This window comes from Artibeus jamaicensis, unplaced genomic scaffold (assembly GCF_021234435.1).
Source record: "Artibeus jamaicensis isolate MK-2021 breed Jamaican fruit bat unplaced genomic scaffold, CSHL_Jam_final contig_452, whole genome shotgun sequence".
In the NCBI taxonomy this organism is placed as follows: domain Eukaryota; kingdom Metazoa; phylum Chordata; class Mammalia; order Chiroptera; family Phyllostomidae; genus Artibeus; species Artibeus jamaicensis.
In genome coordinates, this window is record NW_026521837.1 from 16,552,681 (window position 1) to 16,580,628 (window position 27,948).

At 39.8% G+C, this 27,948-nt stretch overlaps 1 protein-coding gene across 2 annotated transcripts; it reads right to left on the reverse strand.

The window, feature by feature from the left end:
- Positions 1 to 7,873: 7,873 nt before the first annotated feature.
- Positions 7,874 to 27,545, reverse strand: LAMTOR3 (late endosomal/lysosomal adaptor, MAPK and MTOR activator 3). 2 transcript variants are annotated; one of them, XM_037151925.2, is made up of 7 exons: positions 27,350 to 27,545; positions 27,011 to 27,056; positions 24,081 to 24,115; positions 15,147 to 15,205; positions 11,362 to 11,495; positions 10,247 to 10,310; positions 7,874 to 8,710 (listed from the first exon to the last, which is right to left on the reverse strand). In XM_037151925.2, the coding sequence occupies exons 2-7, from the start codon at positions 27,017 to 27,019 to the stop codon at positions 8,637 to 8,639; spliced, it is 375 nt and encodes a 124-aa protein (XP_037007820.1). In that variant the 5' UTR covers positions 27,020 to 27,056; positions 27,350 to 27,545; the 3' UTR covers positions 7,874 to 8,636. The 2 variants fall into 2 exon arrangements, with proteins under 2 accessions (XP_037007820.1, XP_037007819.1); XM_037151924.2 differs by having other exon boundaries at positions 27,342 to 27,544.
- Positions 27,546 to 27,948: the final 403 nt, after the last annotated feature.

The window sequence follows — 27,948 nt, forward strand, 5'->3', positions numbered from 1 at the left end:
CTGTTAACCCTAGTGACCTTTTGGGCTGTCCCCACATTCTTAGTTTGTGCTGGTGTAGAGGTTTTGTTACAAAAGGACAAATTCCTCCTTGAGCGGACACAGAAATTCCATTAATCTGGACATTAAGGCTGCTACTTGGTTACTTTGGGCTCCTCCTGCCTCTGAATCAACAAGCAAAGGGAATTACTGTCCTGGCTGGGGTGATTTATCCTGACTGCCAAGGGGAATGCTACTGCAGAGTGGAGGTAAGGAAGGGCACGCCTAAAGCACAGATCTCCTAGGGAATCTTTGTAGCTCCAAGCCCTGTAACTAAAGTCAATGGAAAGCTACAAAATTCAATCAGGGAGGACACCTAATGGCTCAAATTCTTCAGAAATGGAGGTTTGCATTACCCTACCAGGCAAACAGCCACGACCAGCTGCTGAGGGCAGAGGGAATATGGAATTAGTAATGGAAGGTACTTATAAAACCCAGCTACAACCGCACACCCAGACGGGAAACAAGGACTGTGATTATTACTTTTCCTCATTTTATGTTTGTATGTACATGTATCAAATGTATATTTTATAATATATATTTATAATGTATATAACACACATACATATATTAAGCAATGTCTGTTTTCTTTCCTCTCACCTACATAAGATATATTGAAACCACCTAACTGTCCATCATAATATTTATGCTAAAGTATATATATCATTACTCAAGCCTACACCCTCTTCCAGGGAAAGGAATAATATATTCTCAGTTGTACACTGAATAGTTGTATCACGTTAGACAGAGGTATGACTTGGATATTTTCATTATTTGGAGTTAAATGGAATTTACAGCTGCCAAGCTGCTGAGGATAAACAGTGAAGGCTGTGGGTCACTTGGCTAGGCTACCCATTTGCTCAGTAGAACAGGAATCTAGATGCTGCTATAAAGGTATTTCGTAGATGTGCTTGACATCTACAGTCCACCGAATTTAAATAAAAGAGATTATCTTCTATAACGTGGGTCACCTCCTCCAATCAGCTGAAAGGCCAGTTTTGCTCAGAGCAAAACTGAGCTTTCCAAGGGGAAGAATTTCTGACAAGACTGCAGGCTGAGCTCCTGCCTAAAATTTCCCAGGCTTCTGGCCTGCCTTACCGATTTTGGACTTGCCACTTCCCACAGTCATCTAAACCAGGTCCTGGAAATAAATCTCACACATAACATCCCACGGTTGTTTCTTTGACAGACCCTGACTGACACAGTGTTATAGACCGCTCTGCCTAGTTTTAGAAATTGTATCTCTACCCCTTGTAGCTAAGGGCAAGAGACGACCTCTGGAATGCCAGCCACAGGAGACAAAGCCTGTCTCTGGTAGCAAACACTGACTCAGTTTCTCTCCCTGCCCCCAGAGCTTGGTTGGAAGTCAATGACGGGTAAGACCCCCTCACAGTGGGGGGCAACCTAAGACAGACTAGATCACCTGGGAGGCCTTAATGGAAGGACTCAGGGGGCTGCAACAAAAAGCAATAGACTCTTGCCCCCCCACTGGACTTTGACATAGCCCAAGTCCCCATGTTCTCTGGGAGAAGCGCTTCCTGGCTCTGATCCCCTTAAGCCTGAATACCTGATGGGGAGAGGTGCAGCTCTTTGCCTGGCCAGAGCATGCCCTGGGGAAAAATTTGGCACCGCAAAGACTTGCTGATAAACCTGTGAAATCTGCTCTGCTAAGAGTGCTTTCATTCATATGATAAGGGTCCAAGAGGAAATGAGTATGTCTCCCAAAGTTTCTGCAACTCTCTTCCTGACAGACACTGACTCATAGTAAGCCCTCAGATCTCTTTGAAATGTTATCTACTGTTTGATCCTTGCCGCCCTGTACTCCTGTGTATTACAACCCAATAAAAGGCTATGGAAGAGGGTGCTCGGGGCCTTTTTCTCCTCGGAGAAACTGGCCACTGCTGGCCTCTTTCTCCCCAGAGAAACTGGCCATAGCCCACTCCTCCTCCCCAAACAGATCTCATCTTGTCTCCGCCATATTTATTCTCTCACGTGTGTCCATGGCACCGGGGGGACCTCGAGAAAGTAGTCGCCCCCACAACACAGCATTCTGCCCCTAACACCTTATCACCATTTTATTTTCATGTTTGTGGTTCAATAAGATATTTTATTATTTTTGAATGGTTAACAATTTTTAATTCAATAAAGCTTACAGTGAAAGGCTCAGGTCTGGGATATCGGCACCCAGGTACCTAGTCTGCTCCTTGGGGGTTACCACTATGACCAGGTTGTGTATCTGATACAGGGTGCAGCCAAGGGGGGGGCCAAAAAAAGATTTGGAATGGTGTCCAGAATTCAAAGTGTATTAAGAATATTGGAGAGACATATAAGATGTCCTCACCGCCCCCAGGGGGAAGAAACGAGTGGAGCCAGGCCATTGAGAGCTGTTTTGCATAGCAATGGTCTTGCAGCTAACCTCTGGAATGATTCTTTAACATATCTTTAACCTTTAACTGGTTTCATAGATATGTTAAATAGCAGCGGCCAAGTTTGGAGCCAGGGAGAAGGGAGTAGCTGGGACTGAGGATGGAACTGGGGGACTCAGGATGGAAACTAGGGTCTGCTCTCCGGAGTGAGAAGGGCTTGGACTCAAGATGGAACTAGGGCCTGCGCCCCTGAGTGGAAGCGCCTGTGTGGGAGCTTGGAAAAGACTGGCTCCGGGACAGAATGGAGATCCCTGCAGCCAGGTGGAGAGAGAGCCACGCGGTTTCAGCAGAGTGAGGACCCCCTCTTGGTGAGGTGAAAGAGGGAGCCACGTGGTTTTGGCAGAGTGCGGACCCCCCTCTTTCCCAGGTGAAAGGGAAAAACCACGCAGCTTTGCCAGAATGGAGATCCCTGCAGCCAGGTGAAGAAGAAAGCCACATGCTTTTGTTGGTGGAGTGCAGACTCCTGCAGCTTTGTAAGAGCCGGGCTTTGGGGTGCCCCCCTTTGGCTACGGGGCCTGAAAAGCAACAGAGACTTTGACTGGAACTGGGTACAAAGGACTCTTGCCAGTGGACCATGAGAGGGTACCACAGTACTTTGGATTAACTCGAGATCCTGCACAGTGACACAGCTGACGGTGCCAGCAGCCTGAAACACAGACGTGTGCTCTTTTCCTGATTTACGGTACCCGGAGTTGGGACAGTGGGAGAAGGGAGCGCTGTGTGGGTGTAGGTGTACAACCCGAAGGACTTTGATATTTTAGTGGAGGCATTAGGCCTGAATAGCATTAAATAAACATTTTGTTTCCTTTTCACAAATCTCTGGCTTTAAGAGATGTCTTTCCAATTGGCGGCGGACAGAAGAGCCCAGTAGATATTAGTATTTTGTTTTTGGGAGGGGCCCCTGTTGTATAGCAGTTTTGGGCATCCTTAAGTGGGCCAAATATTGTATTGCCCCTCCCTCAGACCTCTTGTTCGGTAACATATCTACAGAGATGCCCTATCACATAGGAGCGAATATAAACACACGCATCTTCCCTTCCTGTAGCATGCCACGGGCAGTTTCACACCGTGCTGTTTTCCAACCGACATTGGGTCTTAGATCATTCCATCCCAGTTCTGACACAGAGAGATCGGATCAGATCACGTTGGAGGAAGGAGGGACCATAGGAGGAGGTTGCCCGAGGCAATGGTAAACAGACTGGGTAGAGATTAGTTTAGAAGCTGATGCCTCTAGAGTGCATGGAATTATGGGCCAGAAGATTCAAAATAAAAAGAGGGCAGAGACTGGCTCTCCAGGTCTTTTTTCTGGAGGATACCTGGATGATTGTGCAGCAGCTGCCTGTGTTTCCCAAAGGACGGTATGGTAGATGGAAAAGAACTCGGGGCACAGCCTGGGGCTGGGCTGGACTGGCGGGGGAGGGGGGGTGGGGAGTGGCAGGCTTATTCTTTTCTGAGTGTTTAGGAGGAGATGGGCTCTGAGGCAGAAGCCTGCCATCCTCCCAAAATTGTGTAGCTTTGGTATCTTACGTTGTTTTAGTTTGTAAACTAACCCTATAGAAATAAGATAATTAAACACTAACAAGAACAATAGGGGAACTCAGGAGTTGAAGATTTTAGCCTTAATTGATAGGCTTAGGCAATTAAAGCTGTAACTAAAGTTAATGAGTTTAGCCTTAATTAATAGGCTTAAGTGACTAATGCAAGTGGAAAGCTGTTATTCCCAAACTGTGTAGCCTTTGAATAAAGACTCCTTTCCTCTGTCATCAAAACTTTGCCTCTGGAATTTGCCTAGAGGGTGGTGGCAGGCAGCAGGGCCCCGCTTGCTGTTCAGGAACAGCGACTCTGGTGGGAATCAGGCAGCCTGTGGCTGGTGGACCCCGAGAGTGGGACTGGGGTTTCCCAGTCTCCGGGAGTTTTTCTGCACATCTGCTCAATGCACTGGCCACCTGAACAGGCCTGGCTGGTGAAAAGGAAATGGGTCTAGGAAAAGGTTGTGAAACAAGGTCTAGTTGAGGGCTGCTCTGGGGAAGCCATTGTGTGGGAACCAGGATTTGTGAAATTGGTTGGCAGATTTGCTTGTGAGTACTCTTTAGAATAATGGAGTTGAATACCTCTTTTGTTTATATGTTCTCAGGTTTCTTGGATTTTTCTTGTTATAGCTTTTTGCCTCTATGTCTGGGCCAATAAGGGCGGTTTTATGTTGGCTCCTGGAGGGAACCCACAGGGCAGGATTTTGGCAGACTGGAGCACGTACTGCTGTTTGTTACCCAGTGTCCAGGGAGGTATTGATTTGTTATTGCAACACTGTGTGGCCTACCTAAGTTTTGGCTTGTGAGCAAAGGTGGCCCCTGCGTGGCTCCCTAGGTTATTGTTCCGCCATGAATTTGAAACAGTATTGCCAACAGTTAGAGAGAATGAAATTCCTTTTGTCAATGCATTTATGTCATTGAATAAAAAGATTTTGCCAGGAACAGAGAATCGCTTGACAGTACAGAGAAGGGAAGAGTACCCAAAACCTCTTCCCTATAGTAAGACTCAGGGAGAAAAGGAGACTGAGGAGGTAAACCTCGTCCAGGTTCTGAACCCAGGGAACCCTGAGTTCATGGCAGGAGGAGCTTTTGCACCACCGCCGCCTTCTCGAGCTGCCCCTGTAGTAGAGACCACAGAGCCAAGCGCTCCACCCTCGTATGGTGAGGGATGGGTCTCCCCCTCAAAGACCCATCAGAGCACCCAGTTTGGCAAGGGAGCTTCCCTGTCTAGAGCAAGCCAGCTTCCTTTGAGGCAGTGTCCTACAGGTGGAGTATATTGGGGGAGACCAGCCTGCTGGCTATTGTTGGGCCCATGCTTCATTCTCCACTTCAAACTTACTGAATTGGAAAAATTCCAACCCTTCATATAGGGATGATCTTCAGAGAATCACAGATCTTATTGCCTCCATTTTTGCCACTCATCATCCAAACTGGGCAGATGTATCAGCTCGCCTCAGTATCTTGGCTGTGGATGACAGATGGCTGGTTATTAATAGGGCTAATGAAGAGGTCTCCACCAGGAGAATCCCAGTGGGACCTCCAACCCAGCCGTGGCAATTCCCTGGACATCCTGACTGGTACCCAAATGGTGGGAGCCTAGCCTTCCTGGAACATTACAGAAAGTGCATATTGGAAGGGCTTAAGGAGGGGCCCAAGTAAGAGTCTAAATATGATACAAGCCCTTCAGCAAAAGCCCAGTGAGGATCCTTCTGAATTTTCAGAGAGGCCGTATCAGGTCTCTAGGAAGCACACTGATGCTGACCCACAGGCAGCAGAGATTGTGCGGATGGTGAACATGATCGTTACCGGGCAAAGTACCCTGGATATCAGAAACAAACTCCAGCATTTAGATGAGACCTTGGGAATGAATCCCTCTCAGCTGGTGGACAGAGCATTGAAAGCAAGGAAGATAAAACAGGCCACGGTGTTCGTAGAAGCAGGGAAGGGAGGCCAAAGGGGGACGCAGGATCCCTCTTGCTGTTCGCTGACAGTACCTATTGTCTTCTTTATTCTTTTTTTCCATTGGACAAATGTAGCCATTATTTAACTAATCCTCTATAATTAGGGTGACCACGTCATTTCTTACGTAAAATGGGACACTTGAGAGTTGAAAGCACTCATAGTTATACTCTGAAATGTTTAAACTGGTACTGTTAAAAAAAAAAAAACACCAGAACACATGGTCACCCTATCTGATAGGTATCTAGGTTTCCAATTTTTTTGGTGTTAACCGAATTGAAGTGAATAGACCTGAAAATATCTAATTTTGCACATGGTCGTATGCATCAGTAGGATAAATATCTACAAGTGGAATTGCTGGCTATAATGGTTAATTTGGTGTCCACTTGACTGGTCGTGAGGTACCCAGTTTAAGTATTTTGCGTCTCTTGGTGCTGCTTCCCTGTAGAATGCTAGTATTTCAAAGTTTGGTAGAGAAAGCCCAATTGTCCCTCATAAAGGGGCATAACAATGTTCACTTTCATCGGCAGAGCATAAAAAATGCACGCTCTACTGGTTATCAAATAATCCTCTCCCTATTGATTTACGTAATTTTTGTCTTAAGTCCTCATATGTACGTACTAAAACCTGTTCTTGGATTAGTTCGTTCTGTTCATCTGTCTAGCTGTGTACTTAGTTTCATACTACCTTTTCAAAAACTTTTTGTTTTTGACATAGGGTTAGGACTAGGGCTAGATGCAGGGCTAGCAATAAAATGAGAGTCCAGGATAACACTGGGGCTATGGTTACAAATGTTTAGGGCTGGGGCAGGTCTAGGTCTAGGGTCAGGTTTAGCATTCGCTTCTTCAAAACTTAAGGGATTTTCACCTTATTTTTCCAGATGAACTACAGAATTTATTATACCCCCTCAAAGAGACATTTTAATAGGAGTAGTATTTGCCATGCAAAGGTTAAGTACCTCCATTTAATAATTTTCTTTCCTGAAACTTTTAGATATATAATTATTACCTGCAATTAAAATTTTGGTCGACTCATTTACAAAAGACTTTGTTCTATGAAGCACTGCCCTAGAAGAAAATTTCAGGGCACTACTAAATAATAATCCAGACAATGGGAGCTCTCATTTGAATGGGTGCACGTTTCATTAGGTTGTACGATGCCTTACAGATAAAACCTATCTCTTCTGCCTACTCCTTTGTAAAGGCTGTTGTTCTTGCCCAATTTAAATGCCCCCTATTCTCTCAAAATGAAGCAAAACCTAATTCTAAAAAAATAAATCGATCGATGCCCTTATTCTGTCTCTACAGCAGTCTTTATCATAGCATTTCATATACCTGTCTCATTTACTGAACTTTAAATTCTTTAAAGGTGGGTACCACAATTTAGTCTCCTTTTTGTATAGGAGGAAAAGAGGGAGTGAGGGAAAGCAGCAAGCAGGCGCAGTGCCTGGCCCACTGCCCCCTCCACAGCTACAGGGACCACATTTACACACATTGCATGGAAAATGCACCCCCGGAGCATGGAAGCGGGATGTGAACTGTGCTCCCTAGACTTCTCCAATGCGGCAGTGCTGGTGAATGGCACACAGGTGCTCAGTGCACGCATACTGAACTGTATGTACCAGAACAAACTCTGACTGTCAAAGAATCCAGGAGGAAATTAACCATCTCGAATGATGGACTGCATTCCTGAATATAAAGGGCATATTCTATTAGTGTGATACCAATTTCATAGAGATTAAATTAGGCTCATGGATATTTAGTCTCCAAACTGACAGTTTATGCGAGGTAAAACCATCTCCCGGGCAATATCCACAAGAAACTCACTACTTATTTGTGTGGTTGAAAAGAATGAATGTAGTAATTATATTCTTTAAGCTTTTGAAAGTCTCGTGGGGAAAAAAACTATACAATGCTCAAACTATACTTTTAAAAATACTATTTTATTTATACTTATGTACTGAAAAAAATTGTTCTAGTATCATGTTTACATACATATCAATATTGGAAACAGTTCAATAATGAATTACACTTAAATTTTATAAAGAACACACAAACATTAAAACACTGATTGGTTATAGAAAGCAGAGAGGGGGAAACCATCAGCTATCATTTTCATTAAATAGCAGCACCCTCTGGAGACAATCAAATCAATTAGTAATATTCATCTATACTGCAAAATAATATATACAAAGGAAAGTTAGTGATTGTACTGATTTTATTACTTTACTATGCCATTTTATCTCCCCCATACTCAATGCAAAGAAATAAAACAATATGAAAAAAATATGTCTTCATTATTATTCACAATAAAAAGGATCTGCTTCATTCTGCAGGCCTGGCAGAATGTGTAAGAGGGAGCACTGCGTGGTTCAAGTGGATCAGAGTAACGTTTTGATTCTGAGCCACTGAACAGAATCGCATGCAGATTTGGTGACTGGACTAACTCCACGGGAGCTGCGATAGACTGAACCCTTTCTGTGGTACCCCCAGGTCTCAGTAAATACGATCTATACAAGAAAAGATAGCAATTGATCTGTCTCTGTAGACTCTTTCTTTAGTGTAAGGTAGAAAAGGGGCCCTTTGTTGAGTACATGGATACAAACATTGTTGTGGTCTCAAGATGCTAAGTTGATATTGTTTGTGTCTGTTATACTGAAGATAAGGTAGACATTAAAACCATCAGATTAAGAAACTTCTACAACTTGTCTCAATTCTTCAAATAATGGAGCCAGTTCCTTTTCTAGGCTGACAATTAGTCCTAAAACAAAGAGATTAAGAAAATTAGAACATTAGAAAAAAGTGTTCCTACAATGTTTTTGACTTAAATTTGCTTTTGTTGTAAATTAGTTACTAAAAAATAAATGAGACATAGTTTATTCTGTCTAAAACATTCTAAGTAACCAAAACACTTATATTCATTATGAAGTTTACATATAATTCCATGTTTAAAGGAAATTTAATGATGAATCTGAAGACAACCTAGTCTAGAAATTAGTAGATCTAGCTTCTTAGTTTACCAGAGTGAAAGGCTATATATTTTAGACACTACTTGTTCTATGTTCAAATAAATATCTTCCTCTATCTCAAAGAATATTAAAAGCATTGGAATTATCAAGGAAATGTTTTAAGCACTAAAATATAATTCTGTATATAATCATAATGTGCACAGAATATAATTTATGTACAGAATACAATTCTGTACATAAATTATCATAATTATAACAATTAATGCCTTAGTATGTGATGGTGACTTATCACAACCGAGGTTCAATGTACTTAAAATTGACACCACTAATATCCTATATAAGGGTGGGCAAAAGTAGGTTTATAGCTGTAAGTTCACAAAACACACAGTTTATTCTTTTATTTTAATATTTATTTGTATTATAATTGTAAAGCTACTTTTGTACACCTCTGTGTAAATTATCAAGAGTTTTCACATATATATTTTATAGCTTCAAAAGATTTAGAAAAGGAAAAGACCTATTAGATCATCAAATCTAAACTCTTCATTTTAAAGATCGGAAATCTAGCAACTGGCTTTAGCGACACAGATAGAAATAGAACTTGCTCAAACAGCTTGGAAATAAAAAAAACAGAAAATGAATGTGTAACAGTTCTAAATAGCAGTCAAATCTGAAGGAGACAGAACTTTTAAAAAATCCCACTTCAGGAAAGGGAGTAAAAAAATGCAATTGAACTGAATAGTATTACTTTACACATAAATACCTAGTGAAGGCCACTGGACATGATGAGATCTTACTACCCTCTACAGAAAGAACAGCTTCCTAGTGTTTGTTCTCAGTTCTTCGACCCTCAAGAAGAACGTGGTTTTTTCATCCTGTCTTGCTCTTCATATTCACTCTTCACATTCATATTCCTCAACTAGTTCCAGATTTAAAAAATTCTCATAGATTGGTCTACATAAAATTTAACTCATCCTTGACCATTATATTCTGTTTTCTTTGGTTCTCTACTCCCTTTTTGTTTTAAGCTGTTTTAATGTGAGCAAAATGTGCCCTTCAAGAAGATAACATTTTATTTTCTGTGTTAAAGGATTACTTACACACATTGACTCATCTAAACTACAAAGTAACCTCACAAGATCGTGAAAGCAGATTATTAGTTTCATTACACAGACATGGAAAACAGAGCAAGGACTAGACTGTCGACCTAAACTACAAATTCAGTTTTTTTTATTTTTACCCTAAAACTACTACTCCTGTCATATCAGACTGCTCAGATATAGCACTATAAGAAATTAAAAGCTCTACTTAGGGTAATTAGAACATACCTGTATTGGCATTGCTGCTGGCTATGAAACTCACCACCAAAGGTAAACGATTAAATTGAACCACCTAAAAAGAAAAATAAGATCTAAATAATATGTTGTATTATGAAAAGGTAGTATAATTCAGTGAACTATCTTAATCTTTCAAAAAACTTGTAAATGGTAAATGTGCAAGATACCAGCACAACATCATGGCACTACATCATCATCATGAAATATGAAAGCTGAAAAGAAATATTTCCACAAAACAAAGTTGATTATTTCTTAGAGACATTACCATTTAGCCTGGAAAGTTTTAAGGTGGGACTGTGTCTTCATCTTTTTATCTCTAGTAGACCAGCAGACTATCAATTACATAGTAAGAGCTCGATAAAAATTTAATCATTTAATGGCTAAAGGAAGTATTTCTCAGTCATTCAAGTAGTTGTATCCTCATGATATTTTTGCTTCTTATGTACCACTATAATTTAAACAAATTTAAATTAACTTCAAATCAACTATCAACTTAGCTTCAATCTAATCCTTATCAGTAAAGTTAAAGGTGAGATGGGTTTCGCCCCATACACATTAACAAATATAACTTTTAAAATGAAAGACGTTACTTGTATATTATCAGTAGTACATAAGTCATACTTTGGTAAGCATCACTAAAACACAAGTGATTAATTTATTCTAAAGAAAATGCAGCTGGACACTTATATATATATATAATATTTATATTATTTACCAAATGAAAGAATTAGGTGAAATAACACATTGAAAAAACTTATCATTTGACTTTCAAGAGACATTTTTTCCTATCACTACAAACCAGTCACTTGAGATACCAGTTGTTAAGCTGAGGGCACCATCTACTGGAGGTAATAGTGACCTGACTTCCCCTTTCCAGGGTAACATGTACTTTATTACCTTTTTTACTGCTTTCCCACAATAACTAATTCCTGGTGTAAAATGTGAAGAAAATCACTATAGTTTAACATAACCAATTTGACTGCCAAAATTTTAAAATTCTACCCCCTTCAAAACTCAAATTTAGAATGATAACACAAGCTATGTTATATAGAAAACATAACAGTAATAGCTGAAATGAGCAAACCAATCAAAAGTTATGAACTTACCTGGTAGGTATTATAATAACAGATGATACTTTTATTTTTTGAAAGGCCAAGTTTGCTCCCCTGGTCTGTTGCAAGGGCAAAAGTAGATAAGAAACCGGGTCTCAGAGCATGCTCTGGAGCATTATCATTGGCCACTGGAAACAAATGAATTCAGTAAAAGTTAAGCAGTGGACGTGGTAAAAATAAGACTTACAAAAAATTTTAAACATGTATCTATAAAAATATCAAGCATAGGGTTCTGCTTCCAGTATTTAAAATCATATCACTGACTGGTGGATCTCATCAATTTAGGCGTGAAAAACTGCTCAGAAGTTGAGTGATCACAACTAAGGGAAGAAATGATGATTCTCACAATGTTTTTTTAATTTTTAAAAATACACTAAATGTTTATATTTCCTGAATATTTACCTGTCTTAAAACAGATTAATCAGTACATTTAATAAATTGTCAGCCAACCTAAGTAAAAAAAGCTCAGAAACCTTTGCTCTCATAAAACCCACAGTTGTATCACGTATAGATATTACTAATCTTGCAGCTGGCCAGCTATTTTCCTTCACACATTAATGTCATGGAGTTAGCTGTGCAAGCTTAAGGCATTAACACGGAGATCCTCAGATAGAACATTAAAGCTGGAAAATCTCTAAGATTATTTTGTTGAAAGTTTTCATTACAGAACTCAAAAGCCAAGTGACTTGCCCATAGCCACCTGTTTTATGGTGGGACAGAAAGCACACCACATGTCAGGAGATGGTGGGTTCTGATATTTTTGTCACTGACTCACAACGCCATTTTGGAATGACAATGTACTCTTTGCAACTGATTTCTAAATTTCCTTTCAACTCCAAATTTAAAATTACCTGACATATATGATAACCTCAGGTAGAAAATAAACCGGCAACAAAATGTACAGAACGATTAAAGCCATTACGGTGTCCCAGTAAACATCCAATCTGGTGATACCAGACAGAAGTATTAGTAATGGTCTTACTATATGACTTTGATATCATATACACTTAAAAAAAAAGGCTGAAATCAGGTAAAAAAATTTTTTTTCAGCCCTCGCTGGTGTGGCTCAGTGAATTGAGTGCTGGCCTGTGAATCGAAGGATCACTTATTCAATTCCCAGTCAGGGCACATGCCTGGGCTGTGGGCCAGGTCCTTAGGTCCTTAGTGGCGCGGGGGGGGGGAACATGAGGCAACCACACATTGATATTTCTCTCCCTTTCCCTCCCTAAAATAAAATCTTTAAAATCTTTTCCAGTTATCAAGCTTTTCTTTTTTGTATGTTATCTTTTAAATTCTTTTTAAAAAGTATATTTTATTGATTATGCTATTACAGTTATCCCTTTGTTTCCCTTGTATTTTCCCTTTTGACCCCTCTGCTCGGTACCCCCTTCCCTCCAGCAGTTCATGTCCATGGGTTGTACACGTAAGTTCTTTGGCCTCTCTATGTCCTATACTGTTCTTAACTTTCCCCTGTCTATTTTATACCTACCATTTATGCTTATTTCCCTGTACATTTTCCCCCTTTCTACCCCTTCCCCCTCTCAGCTGGTAATCCTCCATTTCTGTAATTCTGTTCCTGTTCTAGTTGTTTGCTTAGTTTGTTTTTGTTTGGATTCAGTTGTTGATAGCTGTTCCTTTGTTGTCATTTTACTGTTCATACATTTGATCTTTTTCTTAAATAAGTCCCTTTAACATTTCATGTAATAAGAATTTGGTGATGATCAACTCCTTTAACTTGAAAAGGAAGTGTTTCTCCTTTTCTCTGGCTCTGTGAACCACTTTATCTGCCCTTCCATTCTAAATGATAGCTTTGCTGGATAGAGTAATCTTGATTATAGGTCTTTGCTTTTCATCATTTTGAATACTTCTTGCCAGTCCCTTCTTGCCTGGAAGGTTTCTTTTGAGAAATCAGCTGATAGTCTTATGGGAACTCCTTTGTAGGTAACTCTCTCCTCTTGCTGCTTCTAAGATTCCCTCTTTATCTTAAACCTTTGACATTTTAATTAAGATGTGTCTTGGCATGGTCCTCTTTAGGTCCAACTTGTTTGGGACTCTCTGCGCTTCCTTGTATATCCATCTCCTTAACCAAATTAGGGAAGTTTTCTTCCATTATTTTTTCAAATAAATTTTCAATTTCCTGTTATTCCTCTTCTTCTGGCATCCTATGGTTTGGATGTTGGCCCTTTTGGAGACGCCCCAGAATCGTCTTAGTCTCTCCTCATTTTTTTAAGTTCTTGTTTCTCCATTTTGTACTGGTTGATTCTTTCTTTCTTATGTTCCAAATTGTTGACTTGAACCCCAACCTCCTTCCTTTCACTGTTGGTTCCGTGTGGATTTTCCTTTACTTCACTTAGTGTAGCCTTTATTTCTTCTCTTATGTGTTTGCCGTAATCAATGAGTTCTTTGAGCATCCTTATCATCAGTGTTTTGAACTCTGCATCTGATAGGTTGGCCATCTCCATTTCACTTAATTCTTTTTCTGGAGAGTTTCGATCTGTTCTTTCATTTGGGCCATATTTCTTTGTCTCCTCAATCTGGCAGCCTCCCTGTGTTGGTTTCTGTGTTAGGTGTAGCTGCTTTGACTCCCTGTAAAAGGTACACTTCATGTTGTAAGGGTCAGAGCCTTAGAAATTCTCCACGGCAGGGCAACCTGCTTTGCCACTTTGTGGTACTGTATGTGGAGAGGGTTTGGAGAGGAAATAATGCTGCTTGCTAGGCTCTCGCCCTATTTCCAGTCACTTGTTCACTTCCAGTATTCAACTGGCACCCCTCTAGCTGTTGCCCTGGTGGTGGTTCCCAGAGTGGGTGGATTTGCATATGCTCTGGGACCATGGAAGCCCTTTGAAGAGACTCTCCTGAGACCAGCAGTTTCTTCCACCATCCCAACCCCCACTGGTTTTTACAGCCAGAAATTTGAGGCTTTATTTTCCCATTGCTGAAACCCTGGGCTGTGTGGTCTGGGCTGGGGCTGGGATCACTCACTTCTGAGGTGTCCCTCCAGTTTTTATCAGCCACACATAAATGTGGGATCATCCATTGTTCTAGCTGCCACCACATCCTCTCAACCCCAGTTCCCTGTCTCCACCCCTCCTACCCCTATAGGTGAATATTTCCTCCTTAAAACCTCAGTTGTTGGACTTCTATACAGTTTGATTTTCTGGCAGGTCTGGCTGATTTTTAATTTGAAGTTAGTTGTGACCCATCTTATGGCTGGCTCTACAAGAGGCAAAGTGACTTCTTTGTCTGGAAGTCAGCAGATCTTCATTAGGTGAAAACTTCTTGTTAGGTTCTAGCTAACTAAAGTAATTATTTTTAAGATCTTATATCCAGTAAAGTAGTAAAAAATCAAGAAAGATTAAATAAAACAATCAATATGTATTGATTCAAATGTATGAATGTTTATCCTAAAACTACTGAAGTACTAATAATATACATGGTGGGGGAGTCTTGTGCATAATATATCTAGGTTGCACACATTCCCAGCTTTATCACTTAGATTTACTAATGGTTTTATATTATATCATAAAATATCTTTAATGGGAAACTGGGCCTGTGACAAATCCATGCTCTGAATAGGAATAAGATACATTTAACATATAATATGTTGTAAGTTTCAACACAGTCTTCAACATACAAAGGCAAACATTTCCCCCAAATTAAAACTATCTCCTGAATTTATTAAAACGGGTTTCATATGCTTGCTTCTGCACTACTCAAATATCAGTGCATTTTCATTCTAAAGCAAACATGACACTATCATGTTAAGTACTCAGTTTTACCTTTAATAACAGGCACTCCGTCTCTGTCTGACACAACAATAGCATGGAGCCCCTCAACACTAGAAAGGAAAAAAGGTAAAATACTGTAACACGTTTCACTTTCTGAAAATATGTACATCAATGTCATAACGGTAATTTTCATGTATATATTTCTGGGAAAAAATTGAAATTATTGACAGCAGAAGCTCCAATGTGTGCCAAAACTTTTCCAGAAACTGAACGAATGTATATTATTAACATGTTTATAATCTTTACTATTTTATGTGGCTTATTGATAAAGATCTAAACATAGCTAGTTCTCCATTAAAACTGGTAATTATTCTACAGTTTACAAAACTATGACAAGTTATCAGCAATGGTAACAATGAAAAAGACTTTCTCTTTCATTCATTCTAGTAACAAATGCCCACTATTTGTGGCACTGAATATTTGTAATACCATGCTAAGCAAAAACAAACACACTGCCTTCACAAAACATGAAATTATAATGGGGCTGGGAGGCTGACTTAGACAGGTGGGTCAGGGAAGGCCTCCTGAGGAAGTAATAGCTCAGCTTAAATATATGGGTCTGATTAATAGAAGGGCGAAAAGATCTCTAAGCTGAAGTAACTGGATGAGAAGAATGAAGGTCCTGCAGCAATCCCTTCAGCCATGACTATGTAAGGAGCACTAAGCAGAATGGTCAAGACTGCATTTCTGAAATAGAGACCTGGGTTCCATCTAGGTTCTCCTGCTTACTATTTATGCTACCGTGGGCCAGTTTTAAAACCTCTCTAAGCCTCAGTTAACAATCTAAAAATGAAGATAAGTGTATTTTTTGGATATTGTGAAATTTAGTAAAATCATACATGTAGTTGGTAGTTTACATTTAAAATATTAGTTATTAATAAAAGGGTATCATCTGTGCTCCCTGAAATGATACAATTTATCACTGCAATTTAGGTATTAAATTATTAGTGAGAATTCCTAGAACACAAAAGGATAGTGTTAAAAATTATAATGAGGAAACAAACTTGCAATACTTATACAAAACCTAGAGCCTTGTACTATCTTATAACACATGGCGATTACAATTCAGAAATATGCTCAGTGTTCCTACTATATAGCCCAGAATTATCCACTCCTTATGGTGTTAACCTTAATATTTTAACTTAGGATAAAGAATATTCATATTAATTTAGGATACTGAAATTAGATTTTTAAAAATCCCAATGCCAAAAATGTTTAAGTCAAAGAAGTGTTATTGCCATTTGAGGAGAAAATGTTACAAACAAAGCCATTTATCTACTTCACATTAAAAATAAAAATGAAACAATGTATATAAATATTTACTAGTATTTTCTATTATCATTCAATGCTAAAATGAGTGGTAGATTAAAACATTCCCTATGTAATTAATACATAAAACAAATATATTCTTCTAAGTTAAAAACTAGGTTATATAAAAATATATCCAGCAGATACTTGGACAACCATACAGTACTTTGAGCAGTTCTCAACAGCACCATCTCTCAAAATATTCCAACAGAAAAAGATTGGAAACCTAACTATCCATCAAGAAGAACAAGTTAGATTTCCAGCCAAGATGGAGGCGTAGGTAGACACACTGTGCCTCCTCGTACAACCAAAATTAAAGACAACAAAAATTTAGAAACAAAAAAACAACAAGAACTGACAGAAATTGAACTGTACGGAAGTCCAACAACCATTCATCCAGACTGGTAAGAGGGGTGGAGTCAGCAGCCAGCAGAGGGGTTGCAGCAAGAAAAAGTGGTGGCTGGCGGACCAACCTGGGGGCACAGGTGGTGCTTGGTAGATCCCGGGCTTGGGGTGGCAACGGGCAGACCCAATGAGTAGCGCAAGGTGGCTGCTGGCTGACTGTGGGCACACATTCACGTGCAGATAAACCAGACGAAAATGGGCAGCGAGATAGACCATGCAACCCAGGGCCCCATCTCTAGGAAATAAGGCCTAAAAGCACCGACTGAAAACACTTGTGGGGGTTGAGGTGCCAGGAGAGACTCCTATCCTCACAGGAGAGTTTGTTGGAGAGACACACAGGGTCCTAGAATGTACACAAGCCCACCCACCCGGGAACCAATACCAGAAGGGCCCAATTTTCTTGTGAGAAGCAGCAGAAGGAACTGAAATCCGAGAGAGCAGAGCAAGCACCGTTGTTCCCTCTCTGACCCTGCCCCCACATACAGCGTCACACCCCAGCAAATGGGTTGACCTGCCCTGGTGAACACCTAAGGCTCCGCCCCTCACTACATAAACGGCATGACCAGACCAAAAAAAAATGGCTCAAAGCCCCAGAGCCAATATATCTAAGCAACCAAGAGATAGCCAACCTATCAGATGCACAGTTCAAAGCACTGGTGATCAGGATGCTCACAGAACTGGTTAATTTTGGTCGCAAATTAAATGAAAAAATGAAGGCTACGATAAGTGAAATGAAGGAAAATGCACAGGGAACCAATACTGATGGGAAGAAAACTGGGACTCCAATCAATGGAGTGGAGCAGAAGGAAGGAAGAAACAACCAAACAGAAAAGAATGAAGAAACAAGAATTCAAAAAAATGAGGAGAGGCTTAGGAACCTCCAGGACATCTTTGAACATTCCAACATCCGAATTATAGGGGTGCCAGAAGGGGACGAGGAAGAGCAACAAGTGGAAAAATCATCTGAACAAATAATAAAGGAGAACTTCCCCAATCTGGCAAAGGAAATAGACTTCCAGGAAGTCCAGGAAGCTCAGAGAGTCCCAAAGAACTTGGACCCAAGGAGGAACACACCAAGGCACATCACAATTACATTAGCCGAGATTAAACATAAAGAGAGATTCCTAGAAGCAGCAAGAGATAAGGGGACAGTCACCTACAAAGGAGTTCCCATCAGCCTGTCAGCTGATTTCTCAAAAGAGACCTTACAGGCAAGAAGGGGCTAGAAAGAAGTATTCCAAGTCATGAAAGGCAGGGACCTACATCCAAGATTGATCTATCCAGCAAAACCTTCATTTAGAATAGAAGGGCAGATAAAGCGCTTCTCAGATAAGGTCAAGTTTAAGGAGTTCATCATCACAAAGCCCTATATGAAATATATGAAATGTTAAAGGGATTTATCTAAGAAAAAGAAGATAAAAAAACAAGAACAGTAAAAAGACAGCGAACTCATAGATATTAACAATCATGTCTAAAACAAAAGCAAACTAAGCAAACAACTAGAACAGGAACAGATCCACAGAAATGGAGATCGCATGGAGGGTTAGCAACAGGGGAGTGGGAGGAGGAGAGAGAGGGGAAAAGGTACAGAGAATAAGTAGCATAGTTGGTAGCTGGAAAATAGGGGGAGGGCAAGAATAGTACGAGAAATACAGAATCTAAAGTACTTGTGACATATGGACATAAACTAAAGGGGGGGGTAATGATGGGGGAGGGTGTTCAGGATGGAGAGGAATGAAGGGGGAATGGGACAACTGTAATGGCATAATCAATCAAATATATTAAAAAAACAAGTTAAGTTATGACACACACATGCAATGGAATACTCTGCAGACATAAAAAACAAAGAAGCAGCTCTTTAAGTACTGGGAAGGACTGACCTCAGTTATAGATGTTATGTGAAAAAACAGACGGTTTTGAATAGTGTGTACAAGAAGCAACTTATTAATATAACAACACATGTAGGTATATGTGTGTGTATGATCTAATAGATTAAATGTGTCACCTCAAAAATTTGTATGTTAAAACCCTAATCCCAATGTGATGGTATTGGGGGGGTGGGGCCTTTGGGATGTATTAGGCCACAAGGGTGGGGCCCTCATGAATGCTCTTAGTGTCCTCCTAAGAGACTAGAACGCTAGCTAGCTTCCTTCCCTTTGTGACAATATGAGAAGCCTGCAGGCTGCAACTCAGAAGAGGGCCTTCACCGGAACTCAACCATGTTGATACCGATTTCAGACTTCCAGCCTCCAGGAGTAGGAGAAATAAATTTTGGTCATTTGTAAGAAATATTCAATCTATAGCACCTTGTTATAGCAGTCTAAACTGGGACCTCTGTGTATACGTGTAAATATGTGTTTATACATGTTTGCCTGTATGTAACAGTGGGTGCCTAGGAGAGGGGCATTCTTACTGAAGGGCAGTGATAAGAAACTTCTCATTCTATGTCCTTTGATTAACTTTTGAATACTAAACTTTATGAATGTATTGCCTACTCAAAAATAAGCAAATTAAAAAATGGGTAAGAGAGTACTACAAAAACATTCAAAAAACCTGTGTCACCTTAGGTAGCTTCTTTTTTTCTTTATGTGTTAATTTAAATGCCAACTAATGCACCAAAAGAGGAGACAAATAAAAAGATGTTCTTTTTAATAGACTTCAAATTCACAGAGATAAATGTAAAACAAAGTAGAAAAATTACTCACATACTTAGAGTAACCACTCAAAGAAATCAGGCTACAAATATAAAAGGCATTTCAATTATACACATAGACAACAAAGAACAACATGAATAGATTTTTACTAATAACCGAAAATACCTATGATACACTGATAGGCACCCTACTATGCTTTTAGGATGGATTACATTTTATGAAATATTCTGCAGAAATCTAAACCTTACACTTACTAAACATTTTTTATTCAAAAAAAAGCAAATGTTACATTAGTAATGAAAGACATCATACTTAGTTTTATTCATATAATGATGAAACATCTGCTTATTTTAAAATACAAGGTTGTGACTATTTAAGCCTGAGACTGCTTGTGTCACAACTAGATTTCAAAGTATAAATCCAAGAACTGTATTTAACAGAGAATTTTTAAAAAGCAACAAACCCATATTCGATTAATATCTGTAGGTGTCTGACTTGGGCTCGTGAGAGGAACAGCAGTACATTTAAAAGCCTGGACCCACAGCTCCGAAGCCAGGCTGCCTGCATCCAACCCCTTAACTTTTACGAACATCTAGCCACAAATCAAAGTGTGTATTCTAATATTTTACGTGTAGGTGTTCAATATTACTATTTTTCCTTCTTCTGGCTCTTGGGATGCAATATGCCTAACTTTCAAGAAGAAATGGTCAAATATAAATCACAATGGCCTCAGTCATCATGGAAAAAAACCCACCACCTGGTGCTAACCCTTTTTCTTCCACTACAAAACAATTTTCATTATGTTTTTATGAATATCAACTATGCTTCCTTTTCTGTATTTTTTCATCAGTGTGACACTGCCCCCGTTCCCCCATATCATCATCACCAATTTTATCAACCTTTCGATATGGTAAGTCTCTAAGAAGCCAAATACAAATAAATACAGAAAGCCCTCATTTTTTAAAGTCCCAATGTGGAAACATTTTAATTATCAGTTTAGTTAAATGACACCATTCGCTTTCAACACCATGAGTCAAATTTCAGTAAGTATGGTATATTAACAGAATTAACTGCATGAAGTACAAACTTCGCTAATGCTTTAGTTCATAAATCACTATGTAAATAACTGCAAATAACAGATACTTGTGATCAATAACCAGTCACATTGCCTTTTTCAAAGTGTGTTGGTGATTGGCCACTGAGCAACTGTTGTGCAGAAAACAAAGCATGTACTTTAATCTCATCCAATGATATTAAAAAATAACAGCAGTAAGTCCAATAAAGATGAAATAAAGCAAAGAAATTAAAAGTGATAATGGTGGAAATGAAACCAGAATAGAAAGTAAGTGGAGTTAAAAAAAGAAATAGCTGGCTGAGAGAAGGATGAGATTATCTTTGTTCTGCACAGAATGTGCAGCCAGAGGAACTTAGTAAAGTGGACTTATTGACATAAATGAGAAAGTGGTTGGGATGAAAAGGATAAAAATGTCCCAGCGGAAGTGACACTGGCAAAAAAACCCTTCACATTAAAGAATTCTCCATGAGATATTTCACAACAGTGAAAGCACAAAGGATACAATGTTGAAAGCTGATCCAAACTTGGGAGTATGGCTATTTGCTGTGGCACAGAAAAGCTGCCTGTCCCTTATCTTAAGGATGTAGCATCCATAAGTTTTTTTTACAAAGAAATAAATATACTCCAAATTCTCGATGTTTATACTATGCAAAGCTAGGACTGTCTGTATTGCTAGTCATTAGGTTGAGAACAGAATCAGCAGCCAGTACCGAGAAAGTAATAATTAATTTAAGTATTGCATTAACATAAAATCAGTGGTAACAAACAACTATTTAACACATCCAAGAGTGTCTTCTTCCTGAGTATGTAAGAAAAATATACATGAAACCAGAAAATGATATCATTAATTTTTAGTGGTCTATAATTGGAGTAAAGCACCAGTAAATAGGCAGGTCACACCAAACAATTCAAGAAAAAAACCCCAACAAGGGTTTTCTTCCCCTACTTATGGAAATAAAAGGACCTCTAAAACCTTTTTAACTGCAAACAGATTTGGAGGATAGAAAATTTATTTTAATTAAAAAAAAAATTGCCCTGGCTGGTGTAGCTCAGTGGATTGAGCATGGACCTGCGAACCAGAGGATTGCAGTTCGATTCCCAGTCAGGGCACATGCCTGGGTTGCAGGCCAGTTCCCAGCAGGGGACCCACAAGACGCAGCCATACATTGATATTCTCCCCCTCTCTCCTTCCCTTCCCCTCTAAAGATAAATAAAAAAAAATTTTTTTAATTAAAAAATAACATATCCTGCTATATTATCTCAAGGGTTATTCGGTTATTCTGGAATATGAGAATGAATGTCTCAGGTTATATTCTTCTCTCTCACGTCCTTAACTTTAAGGTATCATTTTACATAAAACTAAATGCAAATTTTAAATGAACTAAAGTGATAAAGTCATTTCAATCAGTAAAATTTCTAAAATGAAATTTCCTGTCCTCAACACAAGAGCCTAGTTTTGAAATGGCACTCTAGGAAGACAAACTACCCAATTAATAAGTGGGTAAAGGACCTGAACAGACACTTCTTCAAGGAGGACATACAGATGGTCCAGAGATATATACAAGGATTTGCAGCATTGCTAGCCATCAGAGATATGCAAATCAAAACTATAATGAGATCCACTTCACACCGGTCAGAATGGCCACCATAAACAAATCAACAAACAAGTGCTGGAGAGGATGCGGAGAAAAGGCAACCCTAGTGCACTGTTGGTGGGAATGCAGACTGGTGCTGCCACAGTGGAAAACAGCATAAAATTTCCTCAAAAAACTAATAATGGAACTGCCTTTTAACCAAGCAATACCACTGCTGAGATTATATCCTAAGAACCCTGAAACAGCAACCCAAAAGAACTTATGCACCCCAATGTTAATGGCAGCACAATTTACAATAGCCAAGTAATGGAAGCAACCTACGTGGCCATCAGTAAATGAGTGGATCAAAAAAAAAAAAACCAGTGGTACATTTACAAAATGGAATACTGTATGTGTAACAGGGTGCAGCCAAGAGGGGGGGCCCAAATAGGGATTTGGAATGGGGTCCAGAACTCAAAATGTCCAGGAAATATTCGAAAGATATGTAAGATGTCCTCACCCCTTCCCCCCAGAGGTGTGAGTTGGGGTACAGGAGTGCTGGCACGTGTAGCCGATTGTGGGAGGAGTTGGAAATGGGGCTGCAGAGGACGACTGGTGTGCGGATTTAAACTGAGATGCGGCAGCCATGAAGAGGAGAGCCATGCGGTTTTGGCAGAGTGGAGACCCCCCTGCAGCTTAGCCAAGGAGAACCAGGTGGCTTGATCCTGGCCAACGACACAGCTGATGGTGTTGGGAGCCTGAATCGACTTCTTTTCCTGAGATATGGTTCCCCAGTTTAGGGCAGAGGGAGAAGGAAGCACTGTGTGCACTGTGGGTATCCAAAAGGACTTCGATATTTTAATGAAGACATCAGGTCACTAACTTTAAGTCTGTATAGCTTTAGATAAACATTTCCTTTCCTTTTCACAAATCTCTGGCATCAAGAGATGTCTTTCCTCTGATGGCGGACAGTGTGAACCTAGTGGGGATCCTTTTGGTAATAGTATAGCATACCCACTTTGGCCCTGTTCTGTAATAATACTACGCAGCAGAAAGAAAGGAGCTCCTACTCTTTGCAACAGCATAGATGGAACTGGAGAGTATTATGCTGAGTGAAATAGGCCAGGTGGTGAAAGATAAATACCATATGAGCTCACCTTTAAGTGGAACCTAATCAACAAAACAAACAAGGGAGCAAAATATAACCAGAGACACTGAAATAAAGAATAAACTGAAAGTAACCAGAGGGGAGTGGGGAGAGGGAAAATAGGGGAAGTGCCATCAGAACATGTATAAAGGACACACCGACAAAGGTAAAAGGAGTAGGTTCTAGGGTGGGAGGTGGGGATAGGTGGGGCAGGTATCATGGTTGGGTGAAAATGGATTCAACTGTAATTGAACAACAATGAAAATATAAAATGGTACATCACGTGGACTGTGTGCAGGCTAAAGAAAGCCTTGTTGAGTATTCAAGCATAAGGTGCTACCTAGGTATAGCATTTTGGATTATGTGTAGACTTGACAGTTAGCTATTAAAAGCAATATTAAAAGTAAAGACAAGTTCTTAGTTCTTTCCCCTTAAAATTACTCTAATGACTTCAAACTATAATCCAGTAAACTGCTATGACAGTATATTTGAAAGAGCTCTAATGTGGCAAGAAATGAGTTTTAGCCCTCCAGTAACCATGAGCAGTTTACCCTTTAAGTGTTTTAACCTCTCAATGCCCTGTTATTTAGCTGCAATTCAAAGGACATCATTTATGCTACCTAGGGATATACTAGGTAATTACAATGCAAAACAATAGCATAACAGACACACAATATTAGTATAAAATAATAAGAAACTAACACTATATAAAAATAACAGGTTATGCAGAATTTCTTTAATGACAAATTAATAATTTTTTACCTTGGTAACTTTTTATACAGGAATCGCTTTAGGTCCTGAAAGAGGAGAGTAAAGAAATCATATAACATGTCTTGCACTAGTTCCCTAGATTCTGTCCCATTCACATTCCAGGTACCCTAAGTTAACATTCATGACCTTTCTTGCTTATGTTTTCTTTCTCTTTCTGATTTTGACACATTAGTTGTGTAACTTGAAGCAAGTTAACTCTTTTCTCTAAACCTCAGTTTCAGTATTTGTTGGGTAGGAACAATAGCAGAACCTATGTCATAAAATAGTTTTAGAAGTTTACTAAAAAAGTGATTAACTATCTGGAAATGGAAAACACAAATATATATTAACTATAAAATTAGGTCAAACTTTTCATATTATTTTATATCCTGTTGCTACTGGAGTCTTCATTTGAGAATATATTATGAACATCTTTCCACATCTCTATATAAACTTTGTTACATCACGTTAACAATCTTGGGTAAGTTGAATTCTCTAAAATTCAATTACTCACATGACTAAATATATGACAATGTATGTCAAGTGTTTAACATGGAACATAAGACGAAATATAAGACTATTTTACTTGTCTTATTACACACTCTCATCTGGGGAATTTCACTGACAATCAGATATCAATTATGAGCTCTGCATGGATAAATCAGGTATCTGTTGTTTTAAACCTTTAAACCCTACAATTCTCCAAACCTGAATGTTCATTTGTTACCACCAGTTTATCTTTGCTCTCATTTTAAACATACACACAAAAAAATCTCAACTCATCACAGTTCATATAAAATCCAAATTTCCTCATTTCGTTCCTACTAATGGTACTTACCAACACCATTATTCAGGTTTGAAACTAAAAGTAATATTTAACCCTAACCTCAAATTTGTCACTTTTAAATTACTTGTGAAGTCAAATGTTTTTATACTGATCTTCTTTTCAACTCACATAAGTTTACTTTCATTTTATTACTTACGACTTGCATTAACATCCCAATTGTTATGCCAATCTCATGTTTCTATCCCATTCAGTTCTACAGTGAGAAGAGTCATATTTTCCACTCTAAAGCCATAATGGCAGTGGTTCTCAACTTTGGCTATGGATAACATATGATGAGCATTCAACACACACACACACACTGATGCCCGGATTGGAGGTGCTCCCCAGATGATTCCCTGTGCAACCAAGGTTGAGAACCAATGTTTGAATGGTTCTTAACTATCTATTTATACAACTAAGTATGTATAAATTCTTTGGACGTTTGAGACTAAAATATGGCCTATGGCTAAGTTATAGCCCTGCTTTTTAACACCTCCTTATACACATCCTTAGCTCCCACTAAACTGGACTATTCACAATTCTTCCATATATACCTCTCCCTTACTTATCTCTGTAACTGCTTAGGCTATTCCTCCTTTTAATAATATTCTTTCTCTCTTACTTCTTAAAAAATTGCTACTCTTCATTTAGAGCTAATCAACCACCAAATCCTCCAATCAAGTTTTCCTGACAGACATAAATTAGAGGTAATCCCTCTCCCCTTTGAGTTTTCACACAAATCTATGATTACTTGCATACTATTTTTTTAAACTGTAAAGCCCTGAAGGAGAGGAATTATACCTTAACCATTATTTCAGCTACAACCCTTATTACCAAAACCTTTGCAAAGCAGATGCTCAATAGATACTTAGTAATTTGATTATGCTTGACTAATAGGGTTTCAGAAATACAAGGTCCAGCACAAATAACACCCCCTTTTTATTATAAAGTCTTTCATTACAAAATCGTAAGCATGTAATTCTGTGACACAGCATCGCACTCAAGCATACCATATGACATTTCAGGTGAAATGTTCAAATTAAAAATATAAATTATCCCCTAGCTGGTGTGGCTCAGTGGATTGAGTGTCAGCCTGCGAACCAGAGGGTTGCAGGATCGATTACTAGTCAGGGCACATGCCTGGCCAGGTGCCCAGTAGGGTAGGTGTGAGGCAACTACACATTAATGTTTCTCTCTCTCTCGTTCCCTTCCCTTCTCTCTAAATATAAATACATTCTTTTAAAAGCCTATAAATTATTACACCCATAATTACCCTACCAACCACACTCAGGCAGGCATTACTTCTGCCAGACCCTGTATAATGGAAGACACCCAAAAATTGAGTTGCTTAATGTTGAAATGCATAATCTTGCAACCTAAAAAAAAGCATATTCATATTAATGCTGAATGACTATTTAATGCAATGGTCAAACTGTCAAACTGCCTGAGTTGGTATCTTGACTCCACAAGTAGTAGCTGTGTAATTTGAAGCAAGTTACTTGATCAACCTGTGCCTCATCATTCTCATTCATAACACAGGGATGATAGTGCCTACCTCCTAAAATGAGTAAGTGTTCAATATTTAGAACACTCAGCATATATATATATATATATGTAAAGTAACAGGACTCAAAATATAAACAATAGTATGAGTACTAATTTCTTGCTGTTTCTAGTAACTATCACAATTAAGCTGACTAAACTTTGAATTTGACTTTTACTGATGTGCTAGAGACATCGGCTGGAAACAACTAAAATTGCTACAAAAACCTAGAAATACAACCATGACCACTTGCTGAAAAAAAGGATTCCAAACATTCCAAACAGAAAACTACTTTAGAAATTCAAAATGGTAAATGTTCAGAGCCTCCCTTATGCACGCAGGATTTGGGGAGTGGAAACGGCACCTTGGTGTCCTCCATCCTCATTCCAAGCCCCACTCGGGACCCAAGCAAACCTGTTCATGGGTCTCTCACTCCACAGCCTAGAGAAAATAATTAAGGGGCAGGGGTGCAAAAGGAGACAAATTTCTACACGGGAAGCGCTACTTCTCCCCGCCCAGTAGCCTCCAAACTCTCCACCCTCTCCTTACTCTTGTGCTGGGGTGTTAACTCACATCCGCCATGATGAACCCTTTTCTCACGTACGTTCAAAAGCCCCACCTGAAAAAGAAATTGCTGGTGACTCTCCCGTCAAGGCTACCTCACCCTTCCCACCCTCACCCCAATAAGCAAGGTGAGCCAGCACCAGGGTCTGGCAAGAATCCGAGCCTCTGGGACTCGCGGACACCGGAGGGAGTTGGAGTTCCCAGATACCGATATAGATGGCCGGTTGCCTTAGCCGACTCCACATCCATCCCGAGCCCCCAGGATGTAAGTCCAAACAACATGGGTAGGGGCGCCCGGTGCTCTTTCAGCTTAACGCCCGCGCCACCTGCAGGACCAGACCTGAACACCGGGCAAGGTGGCTCCAACTGCCTGGCTTTCTGGGTTGCCTGGTTCTCCGTTGCGCAGGGTTCGTGGCTGTCGGCTGTCACTTCGGGGACAGCTTCAAAAACAACTCCCTCAGAACACCGCCATCACATGATTACTGCCCTCCTCCGTGCTCCAGGAAGCACTCTAAGTGCCTTGGCCGCGGGTTGACACAGGATTTCCGGGGTGGTGCCGTCGACCCGGAGACCAAGCAGCAAGCGCGTCTAGCCCCGCCCCGCCCCTCTTGGGCCTCACTGGGCTGCGGCCACTGGCGCCTACTCCTGCGCCTGCGCAGATGCCGGGACGTGGGACAATTGCGACGGCGGCAGTTGGCGAGAGTATTCGTGTGAGATCGCTACCTCTAACCCCACATAGAAGAAAGCATAACAAAGGTCATTGCAGTGCGGGGAATATATGATTTTCATTAGTTTTTAGGGGACAGGTATCTTAAAACCTTTTTTTTCCCACTGAGAAAATTTGAGGGGATTGTGTTGCAAGCTGAACAGCAAGCCCCAGATTGCCTTTTATTAGAAATCCGAAAATCAGTCCCCAGTTTTCTAGTCTTGGGCTTTCTCCTGGTTTG

Coding starts and splice junctions, on each gene's coding strand:
- LAMTOR3 (XM_037151925.2), bottom strand. Junction 15,206..24,080: donor CTGTATAAAAAGTTACCAAG/GTAAAAAATTAT, acceptor TTTCCTTTCTAG/TGTTGAGGGGCTCCATGCTA. Junction 11,496..15,146: donor CGGAGTGCCTGTTATTAAAG/GTAAAACTGAGT, acceptor ATTTGTTTCCAG/TGGCCAATGATAATGCTCCA.